Genomic DNA, 18,265 nt, shown 5'->3' with positions numbered 1-18,265 from the left:
ACTTGACCCTGAAAAGAATGCAATCTCAGAAATCAGAATATCACTTCCCTGTTTAAGTTTCAAATGCCTTTCAGCTTTAAACAATTTGAATAGTAGCCTTGCCAGCAGAGTCAAAAATTCTGGTTTTATCCAACACGCTGACATTTTTCAAGCCAGCTGCTCCCTTTTGAAAGGGTTCTTTTCCTCCTTAGATTACCACAACATATTAGAGAGCAAAAAATGAGCTTTTACAAGTGATCTTCATGCCTTTCAAAAAATTTCCTTTTGCTAGGGTCCAATTTAGAAAGAGTTACAGAAGATTTTCTTACAAAAGGATGGAGAGGACCTTGCTAAATCATGTGGTCCTCTATATAAATAGCTTGTTATAAGGTAATAAATTATAATAAATATATAAAAAATAGTTGTATACAGATGTGTAATGTATAAAATTAATATATAAAACAATAAAAGGTATAAAAACCACTGGTCACATGTTGTCATTCATTTGAAGTTAAAACAACACTTCTATAATAATGCCACAACACAGGTAAAGGAGGCATTCATTTTTCAAGGCACAGAAGTCCAGACAGACAGAAGCTCTCCTCTACCATCAGCTACATCTTCATTTATTTTTAAGGACAACAAGAAGTCACTTCATGCAGGAACAAGATGACAGGATGTGCAAAGAATACGGACAAGCCTAAATGTCAAAAAGCTCGATTAGCGCTTATGAAACCTTGTTACATGGCTTTGATCATTAAGCCAGCAGGAAGCAGCGTGAAACAAACAGGTTTTCACAAACGGTAAAGAGGTATCAGATGACAACTCTGCTTCTACTGACTTATGATAATACAAGATGGTGAAAACAACAACAATGCAACAGAGGGAATCCGCATAGATCACAGAATTCACACAGTTTACACTAGTAATCTGTTTAAACAGCCAGAATTTAAAACCAGTAAAAGTAATAAAGACATTAGCTCACAAATTGTTGCAGTAGATGGCAAACTTCTCCATTACAGCTCTGTACAGATGCAAGTCTCGCAGAGAGAAAGGGATGACTAGCTTGGCATGAGAGTTGCAACACTATTCATTTTAAGAAAACAGCCAAATAAGGCCAGATTAGAAGTCTACCAATACAATAAATAACACTAAGAAAATTTGCGCTCTTTGTGAGTGGCTACACTACTAAGAAATTAAAATCTTCAGATGCTCAGCTGACAGATTAAACACCCCCGGTATATACACAAGCCAAATGAACTACTTGCAATTACATCTGAAAAGATAATCACAGAACTCATTACCATGAAGTTACAGGCTTTAATTTCATTTTAGGTAGAGAGCCAGCGTAAGTCATCTAGCATCAGTTAAAAACCATGTTAAGAGAGACGTCTCCAGACAACACCTATTAATGATATTTCAATTAACATTCACGCTTCTTGCTTTACTTAGAAACCTGTTGGCAGTTGCTAAAATCATCTGGGTCAGAACAATTTTGTTAAAAACCCTAAGACCTGAGGAAGCAATTCTCCCAACATGAAGAGACAAACAAATTACTGAACTTATGCAGCAAAGCACTGAAATCCTTCTGAAGTTTAAGTAGCGTTTTGTATTTTAAATCTACTTCTTTAACATATCTACCTTTCCCATGGAATCAGTATCAAATGCAGAGCTTGCCACCTCAGATGAAATTCCAGTTTTTTTAAGCAAGATAGTTGGCACTGTGGTCAGAAGCTTGTAAACAGCAGGTTTAAACCTAGAAAGTACTTCAAATAGCTTGACGAAAAAAGGAGCAGAATCATTAATCTTCAGAAAATGGAATTTAGAAGAAAATAGTATTAAAACTGACATGTTCTTAACTTTCCAATTCAAACACTGATGCCCGATTCCAGCATTATCATGCACAAACTTGAAATGAAGTATTTATCATCTGCCTTAACTGGGAAAGAGATAGAAGAATGTTTGGATTCAGGGCAGTGGCAAGACTAATAAGAGGATGCTCGAAGAAAAAGACTGGAACAGAGGAAGACTTCATTTCCATCACAGTCACAATAAAAAATTTTAAAAAAGAGGGAAGAAGAAACACAGGATATTTCTCTATTTGGTATTTACACTAGAAAACAAGACCTATAGCTGGTGCAACTATAGAACATAAATTAATGCACTGGTCAAAAATAAGCCCAAACAGCTGAAAATGAGAGTATAGGGCATAATTCATTCTGACAAATAAGACTGAAGTCTGCATCCTGTAAAAATAACACTAGTATAGTACAGAAGCAAAATAGCAGAATTGTGTGAGTCACTTTAAACTGGCTTTTTCATAGTCAGAGGACAGAGGGACTTTGGCCAAAGTGCTAGTTTAAGGAACACATCTTTCTCTGTCAATCACTCTTGCCTTTGTGAGCAAGTAGGGCTGCTCCTTCAGATGTGCTGACGCAGGCTGTTGTTAGGGCCATAATGTGAAGTGAACCAGGGTATTCTTAAATTATCTTTAATTTACGTTTTTACCTTGGATACATTCAGATATCAGGTTCCTGACACTGACCCCTGGACAAGCGGTGTTAGAAAAAGGAAAGACCTGAATGAATGGCGCTAAGAGAGAAACTCTTTTACCAAGTAATGCTGCTGAAGCCCCAGTATCACAAGATCATCTCTTCAAACAGAGAAGCTCTTTTGGGCAGAACATACAACTGTTTCTGGCCAGTCCCTAACCAGATTTGGAAACCCTGCTTCCCCAGTCCCATCTCCACCCGGCAGCAGGGCTGGCTCAAGCACCTCCTTAACCCCCTCATCTGACTCCCATCCCAGTCCTTCTTATCACACCACCACTGTGCTAGCACAAAGAATAAATGGGCTTGCATGGAGAACCAAGCAGGAAAACAGTGAAGTAACCCACAAAAGATAAATAAAAAAAAGGAAAAGGAGCAGCAGGGGTGATTATAGCTGGATCAGAGCTTTAACTTGTTCTCAGCATGACAAACAGACAGATGAGGACAACACACTGGTAGTGCAGGAGCAGTAAACGCTGCCTGTAACTGCAGTTGAGGAATTTATCAAGAGAAACCACTGCATACATTTTAGCACAAAATGTGTTTTAAAAATCAGCTGCACAAACTTACTTCATAGAAGATGTGTGCAAATATTCATTGCTTGATGTTGAATGTGATCAGACAACACTGGGTAGTATCAGAGTTAGAAACAACTGAGTTGCCCCTTCCTCCCCTATCTTTCTCACGCCTATTTCTGAGGGATATAGCAATAATACTCAACACCATTCAAACTACTACACGGTGCTAAAACAGAACTGATCTGCTCCTCTTTGGTCTTACCTAACCTAGCTGTGAGAAGTCTTGAACTGATGCAAATGCATCTATTTATATCAAATAGAGCAGGTGATGTAAGCAGTGGAGTTACTCTTCCTCTGTACAGACAATACCTTTACTTAAATTGAAAGACAGAAGCAAAACATTTTGGGTTTTTTTCCCTCTCTTCCTCCTGTCAGATTTTGAAAGCTTTTTTATAAATCACAACTGTCAGGATTGAAAGACTGTTTCCAGGTTTATTTCAGCTTCCGCAAGTGGGTAACCTAACTCTTGCATCTTCTCTTAATAATCACACCTTAAGAGATCTGCTTCAGACAGACCGTTTGCATGGTCCCCCTTATTTTGTCCAGCAACACAATACAGGGAATCCAGGGGCTGCCCACTGACTTAAGTTTATTTCAGGCAAATGACTTCTCTCCCTGTTTATATTTAAACATTGGGAAGCCATAGCTATTCTTAGAGGATATTTAATGGATTATTTCCTTTATATTATAGGCATATTTTGGCACCCAGCTTTTGTGCTGGTTTGGTTTTTTTTCCTGGCTGCAGCATTTGGCACCAATTTAAATGTTGAGGTACCCCTACTAGGCTTAAAGACTCTACAATGTGAGTAAATCAGCATTCTGCATACATTTACTCTTAGAATTGTTGTTTGACAGCTTTTGGTAGCAGGATCCTCTCTATCAAGAAAAGAGAGGTTTTATTTGACCTCAGCCATGTTTTTTTATTGTGGAGCATCCCTCTGTACACAGGGATAAGACTAGAGGTATAAAGTGCGACGCTTCTTACAAGATGCAGACTTGTACTGCCTCACATGAAAGGTGTCTCAGGAAATCCTCTGTAATCCTCATATTCACACTAAAACTGCAGCAGGTCTGTTCTATGAAACAGTAGCAGTTTTTGATGTGTTGTGCTGAAGGTACACATGAAGGATTTGCAGATCAACACGAGACTTTGTCTTCACACCTGAGAACCGTATAGTGCCACATGTATATAGTAAAACAAAGTTTCAGTTTGGTTTGGACAAATGTGTATGATACATCTTCATGATAGTATAGACTAAGAGATGGCATGTCTTAACAGTATATACAGCTTAGTGGATATTTTTTAAACACCACATGAGATAAACTGTTTTTATCCAGATAATATACTCAGAATACTAAGTATCCCAGAGCTGATCTGTCAGATTGAATAACTGTAGATCTGCTGAAAGATTTGTCAGACAGACTCTTCCCAGTCATCCCCAATGTTCAAGCTCATTCTAAAGGGGAGTGGGAGAGGGAAAAAAAGAAAAGGAAAAAAATTACATATGCCTGATTTTTTCTCCAGTTCCACAAGTGTCCACACATATTTTTGTCTTCACAATGTGTTTGAGAACACATCCGCACTTCAGAAAGTACCATCTATTTTTAAAGACAAGCAGCACAAATCAACTGTAAGGAAAATAAAAAGGAATACTGAAGTTTTTTACAAGTAGACATTTGAAGTTAACACCCTCTGAGAGGAAGATGCACATGTCAGACTTCCACTGCTATGAATCCCCGACACTGGAGCAGGGTTTATGCACGTGACCACAGGCATGGAGCAGGCCATACAGTTCACTAAGCTCTTCAAGCCCAAACTGAACCCCCAGCCTTCTCCAGATGCACAGACAACTCCTATATCTACATTAATAAAATCCCTCCATCCATGGAAGGGGAGAGAGCGTAAAGGTTTCAGGCAGCGATACAGGTATGCTGTAACGCCAAGCTCCCCAAGGCCACTGAATAGCAAAAAAGAACTAGGGACAATACTTTTTCTTCCTTTAATGTAGGTCCTGCGAAGGTAGCTTGCCATTGACTGACAATCCAGCAACCTTAACAAATATTATGAGGGTTATATTCTGAGGAAGATTAATCACATACCAAGCTTTCTTCTGATATGTAAGAATTCAGTGTTTCCTTTAGATTTCATATTCAGTGGGCTCCCTATGACACTTTAAAAAAAAAAAAAACACCAACCACAACACCCCCCCACCTACTCTGAGGAACTTCTGTAACAGCCACTGAAAATTCGTTGAGTAATAACTAACCTTAACCAAAAAATAAACTTAACTACGATACTTTGTCTCTCAACCTGCCCAGGAAAAAGAATGCAATCATCACCTTTGAAATCCAACTTTCTCTTATCTGTTCCAAGTGACTGTAAAAAGCTAAGAAACTTAACACCAAGAGACCAGAGAAAAGTTCACGTTTACTAAAGCAAAAGTGGAAACAAAACCGACAACAGCCAAAAAGGCCTCAAAGCATGGTTCTGGTCTGGGTGCAACCTCAAGCGCTAGGCACAGATTTAGGACGCAAATAAGAGCAGAGGGAGGTGTACACTTCTGACAGAAAAGTAAATTCATTTCGCCCACGTCGGCAGTGATCCATAACGTGACATGGCTGTTAGCTTATCTGCTGTCCCAAAGTCACAAGGGCTAAAAACTCAGATATTGTTAACACTACATTCCTAAACCTCAGATTCTCAATCCCTTCTCCTTGTTCCTGGCTCAACCTGTAACTTCAGACAGGAAAGACAATTTTAAAAAATAAAAGCATTGCTAGCCTCAGCATCATAAACACATGCAGAATCGGCGCTACGAAATTACCTTTATCCTTAACCAGAAAGAGGATAATTCACAATGGTTAGACTGGGTGGTGTCCCCCCCCATCCATATACTTACAAAGGCACAGTTTCACCTCGCCTGGCTTTGCTTACCCACGACCCAGCCCCATCCCCCCGCAACCCAACACCCACGGCCACAAGCGTGAGGTGGCACTGCCGCGAACCCAGCGAGAGGGGAAGGAGAGACGCCAGGCACTTTGTGCGAAAGGGTCACTATCTCCCGCCGGCGGTTACAAAACGGAGCGGCGACACGTGTCTCTCCCCGCAAAGGGGCCGAGCCCCGGCGGCGCGGCAGGCGGGGGGTTCGCCGGTAACGAGCGGCCCCGGGAGGGCGGCGGGGGGGGGGGGGGGGGGTCCCGGTGCTGCCCGCCCGCCCGCCTCACGGGAGGGAGGCACCCACCTGCACGGCGGGGAAGGCGCCCTTCAGCAGGTAGAACATCCTGCGGTTGGAGAGGAGGTCGCCGCTCGTCAGCTGCTCCTCGGCCCCCTCCCGCGTCTTCCCCTTCGCCTTGGCGTTGAGGACGTTGCCCTCGCGGACCCGCTTCACCTCCTCCCCGCCCCTGACAGCGGCCAGGACGGACACGGCCAGCAGCTCCCGCAGGTCCACGGCGCCAGCTGGCGCGGAGCCGCGGGGGGTCTCGGGCCCGCCGGCCGCCGGCTCGCTCAACATGAAGAAGGCGAAGCGGCCGGCCAGGAAGCCGGAGTAGAGGTGGTAGAGGACGCCCAGCCCCAGCAGACAGAACACGGCCATGCCGAGCGGCGAGAGGCGGATCCCCATGGGGGCCATGGCCGCAGAGGCGGGAGGAGAGGCACGGCAGGGCGGGCAGGCGGGGGTGCCGGGCGCTCACCACAGCCCCATGGCGCCGCCAGGGCACACCGCTTCGCTCTGTCGGCGGGGCCGGCCGGGCTCCGCGCTCCCCGGCGGGCAGCGCCGTCTGTATCCGGGTCAGGCGGAGGCGGGGCCCGCACTGAGCATGTCCCGCCGCCCACCGACCCCTCGGCGGGCGCGGTGTTGCTCGGGGCCCTCTGCTGCTTGGTGTGGTCTGGTGGGTGTCCCGGCAAGGTGCTGGAGCACCCCTGCGTTTCTTGCCATGGGCACGCCTGATAGCGCGCACTGCTTTTCTTCTAAAATGTGCGGGTTTGAGGTTTTTGGTGTTTTGGGTTTTTTTTTTTTGCTCCACCTAGGCAGCAGGTGCGAGGGCAGCGCGCACCCCCGGCTGCGGCGGGCCCGGTGGAGCCCCCGCTCCCGGCAGCGGGGCCGCCTGCTGCCTGCGGGGGCTCCCCCGGCGGGAGCCGGAGGCCGCTCGGCAGGCCGGGAGCGAGCTTCCCTTGGGAAACTGCCGCTTCCATAAGTTGCCGCTTAATTTCTGAAGGCTTGTTAACCGTGCTGAGGTTCTCTCGGTTTTCATGTGTTGGCTAGGGAACTTCTGGGCTCTTTGCTCCTTTGTGCCACAGCCTGCACGGCGGGGGCTCGGGGTTGAGGTTTCCTTACCTTCAGTAAAATGAACTGTTTTCTCAGCCAAGTGATGTGCTAAAGGCCTACCTGTCTTAATTTATACTTTCTCTTTGCACCTCAGTTGGTTTGTGGGAGTGTTAAACTGCGTGTTTATGGCCAGGATGGACATCTGCGGTGGAAACTAGGAAGAGTCACTGACTTCCCACCCACCCCACCCCCCCTTCTTTTTTAATTTTCTCTAGTAGTTTTGAGTTAAGTTATATCAGAAACAAAAGGATGAAATTAATTCAGCATTGTTTGAATTAATTACATGTTCTCTTATGCAAGTGATAATCTTGTCTGTTGATACACATGTGCTAGAAAGAGACCTTGCTAATAGCTCTGGAGAGAAGGAATTACTATGGATCATGTAATATAACTACTTTCCTGGGATTTTGTGTTTTGCTGTTTTGTATTTTGTTTTGGGTTTGGGTTGTTTTTTTTTTAAGAAGTGTTAAACTTACGTAATCAAGAATGTGAAAACCAGGAAAGACCAAAATTAAGATTGTCCTTGCAAACTGAGGTTGCCTCATCATCTCTGCATCTCCATTTTAACAGCATCTTCAGTTACATGGTTACATACCAAGTGTCCTGCAGGATCTCTCTCTGAAATGTATGTATATGTGCAGGGCCTGCAATGGAGAGAAAGGACTGTAGGAAGAGAAAGCATTGTGTTTGAAGTGGGATTCAAAAGAGTTGGGTTTTACTCTTAACTATGCTGGGATTTAACTTTATATGCTATTAGGCAACAACTAGAATGTCCATGTTTTCCAGTTTCCCATTCTCTTTAAGAGACAAGTTTTTTTCTATGCAGTTGCTTCCCTGCCAGAAAGGGGACTTGGAAGGATACACTGATCACTTTCCGTAATATCAGTTTCATGATTCAGCATTTCATATGGTAGTAATTAGTGGTAAGAAGCTATGCAGCCTTACCATCAGCAACACAGGGTTGGAAAAAGAGTAATTTTGTGTCTGTAATGAGCAATGAACTTAAGACTAACAACCAGGTGTGCTTGTAATGTGTCTCCTTTTAAAAAATGCTGGGCCAAGTAGTCAGCAGCTCTGCTGCCTGATGCTATCAGTAACAGTTTATGTGTTCTGTAAACAGGAATTTTAAACTGCTAGTGGAGGAAACCCAGGAGAAGGAAGAAACCTGCACCTTTCCGAACTGGTTTATCACTCAATGGAAAGAAAGTAAAATACTAGGCTTTCATCCCACTGAGGTTTGCAGAGACCTTACAGAGGCTTAGAAAAATGATGGATTTATTACTTGCTGCTAACATTTCTATGCCTAGTAAGTATTCTACTAAATATTAACAGTAATGTAAACTGTGAAAAGGACAGTGCACAGAGGGCTTGTTATTTCAGTGATACTCTGTGTACTGTCTGTGCCAGGTTTGAGAATAAGCAGTGTTTGTTACTGAATGTAGTCACATAACCTGTAGACAATATGCTGGACTCCTTTTTATCTGTAGTAATCTTATTCTGTAATGACTGATATAATTTTTTGAGGTCTCAGTCTGGCATCTCCCGTGCTGGTTTCCCAAGATCCCTAGGTCAGGTTTCTCATGTTTATCCAGGGTGCTGTTGACTTCAGCTGGGCTCCAGAACACGACAGAGGTCTTTGGAAAGTGCTCTTGCCAGGTGGTGCAAAGGGAATTTAGGCAAGGTTTTCTTTATGACTTCAACCTGTAAGATGGGTTTCCAGAGACCAGATGTAGGCACAAAATGTAAATAAACTTGAAAAAAAGAAGTCGCCTCGGTTCATTCCTAGCAAAAGGAGATTTATCCCTTTGCATGAGGGTTGAGGTAAAAATTTGAGATGTTCCTTTTGAAAATATAAAATTATTCTTTTGTACAGTTTAACTAATTGTGGGCCAAATAATTTGATAGATTTGAAAAAAAAATCAGCTTTGCCTGAATCAAACCGTGTTTTTAAACAAAAATACTTGTGTTCATGGCAGAAAAATTGCATCCATCTCTAATACTGAAGTGTTCCTTAAATGAATGAAAAATAAATGGTCATCCACCCTGGATGCAAACCTAATGTTATGTACATCTCTGGGAGCTATATCAGCTGCTGCCTTAGGAGTCAGGGTCATCTGACCTTGAGAACCCAAACAACACACTGGTGTGCTAAAGTGATGTGCCTCTTTAGCCTCCCACAAACACAGTTGCTGTAGAAGGGCTTGGTAGAGCTTCTTGAATGGAGTGTAGTGTGCTGGGAGTGAAATGCACTGCTTTCTGTTAGATTCATCTGGCAGAGGCTGCGAATGACAGAGTGGCAATGCAACATTGCTCTTTGTTCACCGCGACATGAGGCATGTGGTGGTGACTTTGGCAGAAGGGCTGCACTTGAGTTTGGGAAGTCAACAAACACAGGGGCCACTTGCTGGTAGGGAAAAGGCATTAACAGAGATGTCCTGAGCACCAGGTGGGGATCCCCAGGGAACACAGTGAGGAAGGCTGTGTAGGTACTGGCCTACACAGTACTTCCCATACCAGGGAGGTCAGGGCTGGAGGGACAGAGAGAGCCATGGCCTTACAGAAAGCCCTGGTTTATGCTACAGCTATGTGGGGAGCACGCCTGAGCATAAGGAATTTGCTGTCTCTGGCTTGTAAAGTCTGTAGCAAGAGTGCAGAACCAAGCGAGTGTCTGTCCTTGTCTGTGCGGGCATGTTTTATTTTTTCAACAGTACTTTACCCTGTAGTCTATCGCCATAGCTGCTTTGCCAGCATCAGTGCTGACTCATGTGGAAAAACAGGCGATGCCCGCATCTTCCACAGCTCCAGCCGTGCGAGCAGGTTAACAGGGCCCGTTGTCAGCAACAGAAGTGCTGTGTTGCTGGTTGTTTCTCTGTGACTCCTGCCTAACCCCAATGGTTTATGAAGCCACTCACAGACAGCCCCCCTGAGCATTTGGGTTTTGTGTCTGCAGCTGCAGCGTGTCTGGAAAAGACGGGGATTCCCTCAGGGTCAGAGCTGAGTTTGATCTGCAGCGCATAAAAAGAGATCTGCTGCGTCTATTCTGAGAGGCCAAGAAGGAGCAGGTGGTTGTTGGATGGGACCAAAGTACCTGAGGGGAACCTGCTGTGCAAGTGCCAGCACCAGCTGCAGCCGCTTCACTTCCCTGTCAGAGCTGGGAAGGTATTCTGTGAGGGAGACCTGTACTTACTATTATGGGTAAAGTCTTATAGTGTGGTGTAACTCCCTTGCACTGAGCATTTGATGGGTGCAGTGTGTGTATGGGGAACTATGAATAATCATTGTTGGGTTTTTATAATTGGGTTCTTCCTCCTTTCCCTCTCCTTGCTTTTCTTCTTATATTTCCTGTTCTTGCCTGGTAATTTTGCTTGTAACACCACCTCACCCAATCTTATCTGCAGCAGCAGATAAGCTTGCTCTTATATCCTGGCTGGCTCTGCAGGGCTGAGAGCCTCAGGTGGGTTGTGCAGAGATATATTGAACTTGAGGATAGTTTTAAAGGACTTTATTTAAATAAGCATGTAAAATAAAAGCAGAATACTACAAGGTGTTTGAAGCGTGAAGGTGGACTAAACAGGACAAAGAAGATGGATGAATGTCTTTATTTTAGAGTTTATCCCAAACAGCGGTGCACTAAGGCTTCTACCATGCTTTTTACTATCCACTTGTTGCTCAACCAGTACATGAAGTGAGTGTTCAGAGGTTTGCATGGAAGAAATATGTAAAGCTCCAGCTGTAGGAGTGGCAATTGTAGTGTAGAAGGCAACAGTGAAGCAGTAAGATATGTACAGAAGGACTCTGTGGCTCCGCAGGACCTTGATTAGATGACTTCTGGTATCTGTTCACCTTCCCAGACCAACTCTCTATTCATTTGTAAGAAACAAAAATTGTGTATTTGCCACATGACTTCCCATGGCTGCTTTAGAAAAAACCACCACTGCTAAGAGCATGAAAAGCCACTTCTCCATTTCTTCTCAGTGCTACTGCAGTGTCCTCCCTGCCCTCGCACTGCTGTGGATTCACCCTCTGAAGTAATATGTGTTCTTGGGGAAATTTTGGAACTCACTCAGAGAGGTGGGCTGTGTGAAATCTTGCTCAATTTTATCTGGCATGGTCTCTTTGGAACAGGCAGACTATACCTTTACCTCTGTCTGTGGGCACTGGAGCTCAGTTTTTCATAGTTGGCAATAAAATGTCAACTAGTAGGACCCATGCCAGAGTGTATGTGATACAGGTTGAATAGGACAGTTGTTAAAAGCATGCGACCAGCTGCAGGATGGGTCTGGAGCATGGTGTTGTCATCAGGCCTGGGCACTGCTGGAGGTGAGACATCCTGGTTGTTGTGTTAGATCACCCTGCTGGTTAAGTGCTGAAGAGAAGAAGGGAAAACAGCTATGTTAGGAAAGGTCCCACAGAGAGAATTTATTTGGTCTTGATCCTGGATCTGTCTTTTGGTCCTGTAGGAACTGAAGAGTCCCTAGGTACCTGTAGCCCAGCTTTTCTCAGGGGTTTCCTGCCCATACTAGTGTGCTCCTTCACTATGGATGCTTCCTTTTCCTTAGTGGAGAAGAAATGTATCCGAATCCAAATATGGGAAGGGACCATAATCTGCAGTGCGTGTGAGAATTACATCTGTATTCCTCATCAGGGTAGTACCCAGCTCCTGGATCTTGCAGCTGGTCACACTGACAGAACTAGAGCTGTCATGGGCATTTATGTGCTGTTCAGAGCCCGCCTCCTGCATTGTTCCAGGTCCGCTTAGTGCTGATACTGAGACATTCAGCCAGCAGTGATGCAGCAAAGCTCCTCACTGTCTGATTGCCAGGAGAGATTGCTTTGCCCTCCTGCCTGCTTGCTCCCATGAGCATCTCAGTGCACTGAGCTGCATCCAGGGAACGCTGCTTACAGCAAGTCTGCTTGATTCTGGCTTCATGGCAACGCCAAGATTATTAAATGCTATACTTGTGATTCAGGAAAAAGCCTAAGGGAAAGCAGAAGAGCCCTGTCCAAGAGAGGGTATCCAAGGCGAAAGACAGATGCAAAGTGGCATGCAAAGTGTGACAGAGAGCAAGCAAGCTGGCTGGTGAAGCTCCAGGAAGAAAGAGCATGATCCAAGCCTGCATTTGTGGAAGAGCAGCCACAGCCAGCTGCTGTGAGCTCAGGAGTCAAGGACTGGGAAGGGAATGAAGAGGGGCCTGAAAGGACCTGTGGGTGGTCTGGGGAATTCTGATATAGGCACCTGCTGCTTGATCTGATAGAATGCTAGTTTGCCAAAATGTTTGGAAAAAATTTTAACAGGCATGGTGTTTATAAATCAGATCAGCACTCCTCTGACTGCAAAAGTTTTAGTGTGCTTCTTCAAGAACTTATGCCATCTTACAGGTTCAGTCAAAACTGGTTTAGGATAATGGGAAAGAGTAGAGTTTTACTACATTGAGTCACAGATCTGTTAATAGGCCGGTTAGGTACAGAGCTTACCAGCTATTTTGCAAAGGAAATATTATATCCCCAAGAAAATGAAAAAGTCTTTAAGAAGTGAAGTGTAGAAATGTCTTCTGAATAAGTAAGAAATTAAGTTCAGAAGGGAAAAGACTGAATTTGTACAGAATCCTTAGAGTATTAGAAGAGCGAGCTTATCTGTAAAAGCTTATGGGGTACATAAAAAGAGGCCCTGTAGATACAACCTAAGCTATATGCTATGCAGAAAACTGTGACCACAGGAAATATGAGGAGGGAGATTTTTTTTATACATATATATATTTGATCTTGGTGCAAAAAGCTTAAGCACTTGTAACTTTGTTGGTTTTGGATGCTGTACAGAGAAATCCTTTTGTTTGGATTGTAAACAGCTTGAGAGTTAAATGTGATTTCAGTGGTAACTGCACTCTAACCTTGTGGAGAATCTGAAGCACAGTGCACTGGCATTTCAGCTTAGGAAATCCCCAGCACTCCAGCAAAGGCCAAGTGCATTGAAGCTGTACAGAGCAGTCTGAGAGAGGGTCTTAAAAGAATCAGGAGAAGTAGAAAAATCTGTTGGTGACAGTAAGGAAACTGCTGTGATGAAGAAAAAACAGTAGGGGAGACACTGAACTGCAGGAATATTAAGGGAGTTAGTGGCAGCTGCCAAGCACAATGTACACTTCAATCAAATAAATTACCTTAGCGCGGTATAAAGTTCAGGGGTCCAAGATAAAGAGATAGTATTAAATGACCCAATAGTCATTTCTGGTTTTAAATGCAAAATCTTCAAGTCTGTAAAGTGAGTAAAAGTGCTATCACATTAGAACAGCATTTGCATGTGAATTGGGAATATCCATTAGAGTGAAATACCCATTCAGTTTATAAAGGAATAGATGACTATTTAAGAACAAGGCAGTGAAAAACCATATTTCACAGCTTCATGGAGAGTCTCCTTTGAAACTCCTTTATATATCACTGAGAGGTTTAATTGCTGATGGATTCTAACAGACTCTTCTAGAAAGGGTCGTGGTGGTAAAATCCCCTCAGCTAGGCAGAACTTCATTTTAACACCGTGCTGGTTTGCAGAGGCACCTCTCAGGGCTGTCATGATAATTCACAGATTTCCTGTCCACCCAAAACAAGATAGCATATTCTCTGCTTCCAGCACTGCAGAAAGCTTCAGAAATGACACTGAATACTATCAATTGCTTAGTAGTTCAGTGGCAGTCACAGCTGAAGGGTTTTTGCTTCTCAGTTTCCACCCACGCCTGTTCATTTCTGGCCCCACACTCCTCTTCTCCGAGTTGTACCAGCAAAGCTATTGATGGAGCTCTCCTGTAAACTGGGACAGTGAACTGAGCTAGAGTTAAAGCAGTTTTATGTCCCTGTGTGGTGCTGCCCACCTGAGCTCTTTAACTTGCTGCAAGCCCCAGACTGCCTGCTCTTGCTGCAGTGTGCTGTCCCCAGCTGTGTGTTCCCGCCACCTCTGTGCAGGCTCATGTAAGTGAAGCCATGCAGGGAGCTAGGCCAGGGAACTCATCCATTTGAAAACTAACCTTGCAAAGCAAACAGAAAGCATGGGGCATGGCACAGAGATTGTGTTACGCTGTCTTTTGGATGGCAAAATTGATTTTTTCCTGATTGAAGTTGCTATGTCCTGAGGAACTGGGTGTCATGCCATGGGCTGGGAGTGAGGGTCAAGTACACTTTAAGCCTCCTAAGTATTGTCTCTGAAGTCTTATGTTGTGAAACTGCCTCCTGCGCTTCCTATCACAGCTTCAAAATAGCTTTGAAAAAGAGTGCTAATACCCCTAATGACTGTGCCCTTTGAACATCTAAGGTTACCTTAAAGGAAGTAATAAAACCTAGGTCTTCCCGCAGTTAATCCATTTGAAGAAGACAGTCTTGAAGTCTAGGCTAGTTCAGCACTGCTGGCCTCAGTCCTCAAAATTAACATCTGGTTTCAGGACACTCGTGCTTCGCGCTTGATGAGAAACACCCATGTGGCGAGTGCCTCCTGGTTGTGGGTACTCCTCTGCAGAGAAGGGGAAGAGGGTACTGTCCCAGGCCTCCCAGCAGACTTTGCCTAGGAATAGGAACTTTTTATGACAGGGTAATGTAATGGAATTTAGGGAAAATTTTGCTTTGAAAGTTCAGGAGCTTGGACAAACTCCGTTATTCCCTGAAGTGGCTCTCCAGTTTGTGGCAATGAGCAATCCTTGGGTCCCCTACTCTGGCCTTTTCTTTTTCCTTCCTTTTAAGCTTGCTTTACACTTCCACCTTCAGGGAAGTTTACTCTGTGATACTGAGGTGCTGGCTTTATTTGGATAATGAATGTTGAAATAAAGAGAGTATTTTTACCTTTGATTGTGGAAGACACTATTGAAAAGTTTATGATTTTATGGTAGTTTTTTCAAAATTATTCTCAACCCATAACTTTTAATACTTACAAACTTTTATAACCTATAACCTTTAACTGGCCAACAGTCTAGTTTTGGATTTAGAGGAAACTGAAATGGAGACCTTACCAGATTGTTTTGGGTGAACCCAGATGTTACTGATAATTACTCAATTTCACTGATCTTAGTAACCATTCATCATCCAATCAGTGATCTAGTAGTGAACATTACAGAACAATATCAAGCAACAGTATTAAGTGGAAGATGCTTTTTTTATATACATTTTTAGTCAAAAGCCGAGGACAAATGTCTATCCTGTATCTACTACTACTAAGGTTTATGGTTTTTATTCTGTAGACTGTTCTTAACGGAGTAATAAACTTCATAGTCTTGGCTTTAATGAGAAGGTCATTAAGTGTAGGAGTGTCAAACTAGCCCGCACAAAATTGCTTCCTTTGACTGCTGTATACCAGTCTGTTTACCTTGAAGTTTTGTGTGTCTAGAAACAATAGACAGCCAGCTGGCACTGCAATTTGATGGAAACTGCACACTGTATTTCCTTTGGCTCCTTTGAATATCTCGTAGTTTCTGTCTTTACTCTGCTGCCTCTCCTGCAATTCTGCCAACTGGAAAGTAGCATCAGGGCTGTTGAGAACTAAATTTTATGTGAGAGGATCTTGTTTTTAAGAAGGGATTACCTTCCCGTTGGAAAAGCGGATGAACCAATATTATTTAATTTCCATTCTTGTGCTCTGTGAAAATTAACAAGACAAATATTTGTGAGATTATTTTGGGGGAGGCGATATTTCCACAGATACTGGCTTGCCAACTATTTGAGAAAATTTTGTTCTTTTCACTTTCATGTAAGCAACAATAACTTAAATGTAACTATTATATTAAACTAATCCAATGATGTATAGTTTGAATACAGCAGTTTCTATTATATCAGTAGTACTTCCTATGAGCAAGTCTGCCCCCATTATACAGAAGTTTTATTCTAAATATTGACAATGGATTTAATTCTTTCCTTAGCCTGAATTCCACTTCCCCAAAGGTCTAGCATCACTTTCAAAATAGGTGTATCAGGTTAGCACAGATATCAGCTCTGCATTTGAGTGCACACTCTCCTGGTCTTCATGCAGCCTCCACGTTAGCTGAGATTGGCTTGAGCCTGGAGCAAACACTGGCTCACCGCATAAGGAAATTCAGGCACAGGGAGGATTCAGGTAGTGTGGGGACAGCCAGCGTGAATCATGTCATGCAGCAAACAGAAGTCCACATTCAGAAGTTATTGTAGGGATATCTGAGAAGGAGCGAAAGAGGAACTGGCGTGATGACTTCACTGACTCTAGTTTACTCTTTCTTAATATGACTGCTGAGGTAGGCTAATCCCAGGAGAAACACAAAGGAAGGCTTGTCTGCAGCCAGAAGCTGCACCACGTGCTTTTCAAAGGGGAAATGCCAGTGTTTCATTCTTAACTTGCCAAGAGCAATAGGTCTGATGGCTACAGTGTCTTTGCTCATCATAAATATTTCTTTAGCATATGAGATCTCTGGTTTTACTTCCTTATTTACCAGTTACATGTGAAGAATCTCTTATAAGAATTGCACAGGGGTTTAGTGAATACTCTGCCTGCACTAGCAAAGGTCTCTGTTCTGGTTCCGTGTAGTTTGGAGTACTCCTCCATGTGGGATGGCCCCAGATCTTCTATAGTGGCCAGGATTTCCAGTGCAAATGGCCGACTGGGATTTAAAGCAATTACAAACTGGAAGAGCTGCTGCTGTAGGTCTAGGTGTCCAACAGCTCAGTATCCAGAGCTGGTGCCTGCGTTTGGATTTCACCCTGTTTCCATGGACAGCTTATGGTGCTTTAGGTGGTAATATGTGACTGTCATCAAATGGATGTCTTTGACTCTATTTGCAGTGCCATATCAGAAATACCTGTCCATGTTCCCTGCAGAAGGACTGATTACACAGCATGTCTCAATAGCTCTGTCATTGCCTATTGGTTTTGATGTGAATTGAAGATGATCAGTATGACAGAGATGCAGTTAATGGTTAAAGATGATGCTATAGTTAAATCTTCCATTCTGCTCTTCTCTCTATTCCATTTCATACTCATTATGAAGAGTTGCAAGGGTGTGTTTGCAAAGGAAGATGTAAGATTAAAAGATCACGAGCTTAATCACATTGTAATTCTCTTCTTGAAACACATGGTAATGAGTTGCTTTTTGCTTTACCCTTGAGCCACACCTGTATCTCATTTGTTATCTCCTAACTCCCCTAATCAAGTCCTCACTGGTTTACCTTGTTGTTAATAATATTAATTATGCTAGTTTTGATCCTGACTGTGTGAAATATTTATGTTTGTCTCTGACTTTTTTCCTAATATGATCCTGATTAGAATACTTAATTTGCAAAATATGTTTTTAAAATCATAAAGTTTTATGACTTTAATTAGGAAAATTAGGATATTACAGGTGAGATTTAAAGACTACCCAGGAAGACATAACTGAAAGAATAATTGCTATTTTGTCCTTTTAATACTTTTCTAGGTGTAAGACTTGGCAGATGAAAAGGAGCAGTGGGAAGAGAGGAGGGCGTTAGCTGAAGGACAAAGAGTGTAAAGTTGCAGTGCATACTGTTCTCAAGTATTTATGGGAAACTTTTTGTCTCTGTAGATATTATTAGAAGTTGTGACAAACATATTTATGAAACATTCCTAAGTAATGTCCACTCTGTTAAAAATGCCATCCTTTTGCTCGTGCTAATATTGTTATTATAATGCATGCCTAATTATGGAGCTCTATTCAGAATGGTGTTCTTTTGGTTTTGACTAGTATCGTGTAGGCAGTGCCTTGCTCCCCATTTCTAAAAGAAAACTGCACTGTCATGGCGTCTTCACATCAACAAAATGTCTGTAATCAAGGGGTTCTTGCTTGTCTCTCCTTTGCCTCAAGAGTCAAACTGTTGGTTGC

At 43.2% G+C, this 18,265-nt stretch overlaps 1 protein-coding gene and 1 long non-coding RNA gene across 3 annotated transcripts in view; one reads left to right on the top strand and one right to left on the bottom strand.

Annotated features, from left to right (window-relative positions):
• The window catches only part of BPNT2 (3'(2'), 5'-bisphosphate nucleotidase 2), a 23,142-nt gene extending 16,244 nt beyond the window's left edge, over nucleotides 1-6,898 (bottom strand). The window contains exon 1 of the mRNA XM_064442678.1: nucleotides 6,349-6,898. Within this exon, the coding sequence (XP_064298748.1) occupies nucleotides 6,349-6,735 (387 nt within the window). The 5' untranslated portion in view covers nucleotides 6,736-6,898. The remainder of the gene's footprint in view (nucleotides 1-6,348) is intronic.
• LOC135311916 (uncharacterized) lies at nucleotides 6,814-18,265 on the top strand. Of its 2 annotated transcripts, none has more exons than XR_010371465.1 (3): nucleotides 6,814-7,011; nucleotides 8,552-8,737; nucleotides 17,843-18,265. It is a non-coding gene; the product is annotated as an uncharacterized LOC135311916 (long non-coding RNA). The 2 variants fall into 2 exon arrangements; XR_010371466.1 differs by having other exon boundaries at nucleotides 6,814-7,093.

The sequence above is a fragment of the Phalacrocorax carbo genome, chromosome 2 (genome assembly GCF_963921805.1).
Source record: "Phalacrocorax carbo chromosome 2, bPhaCar2.1, whole genome shotgun sequence".
NCBI lineage: Eukaryota > Metazoa > Chordata > Aves > Suliformes > Phalacrocoracidae > Phalacrocorax > Phalacrocorax carbo.
Note: the sequence above shows the minus strand (reverse complement) of the source record. Positions and strands in the feature narration are given on the sequence as shown.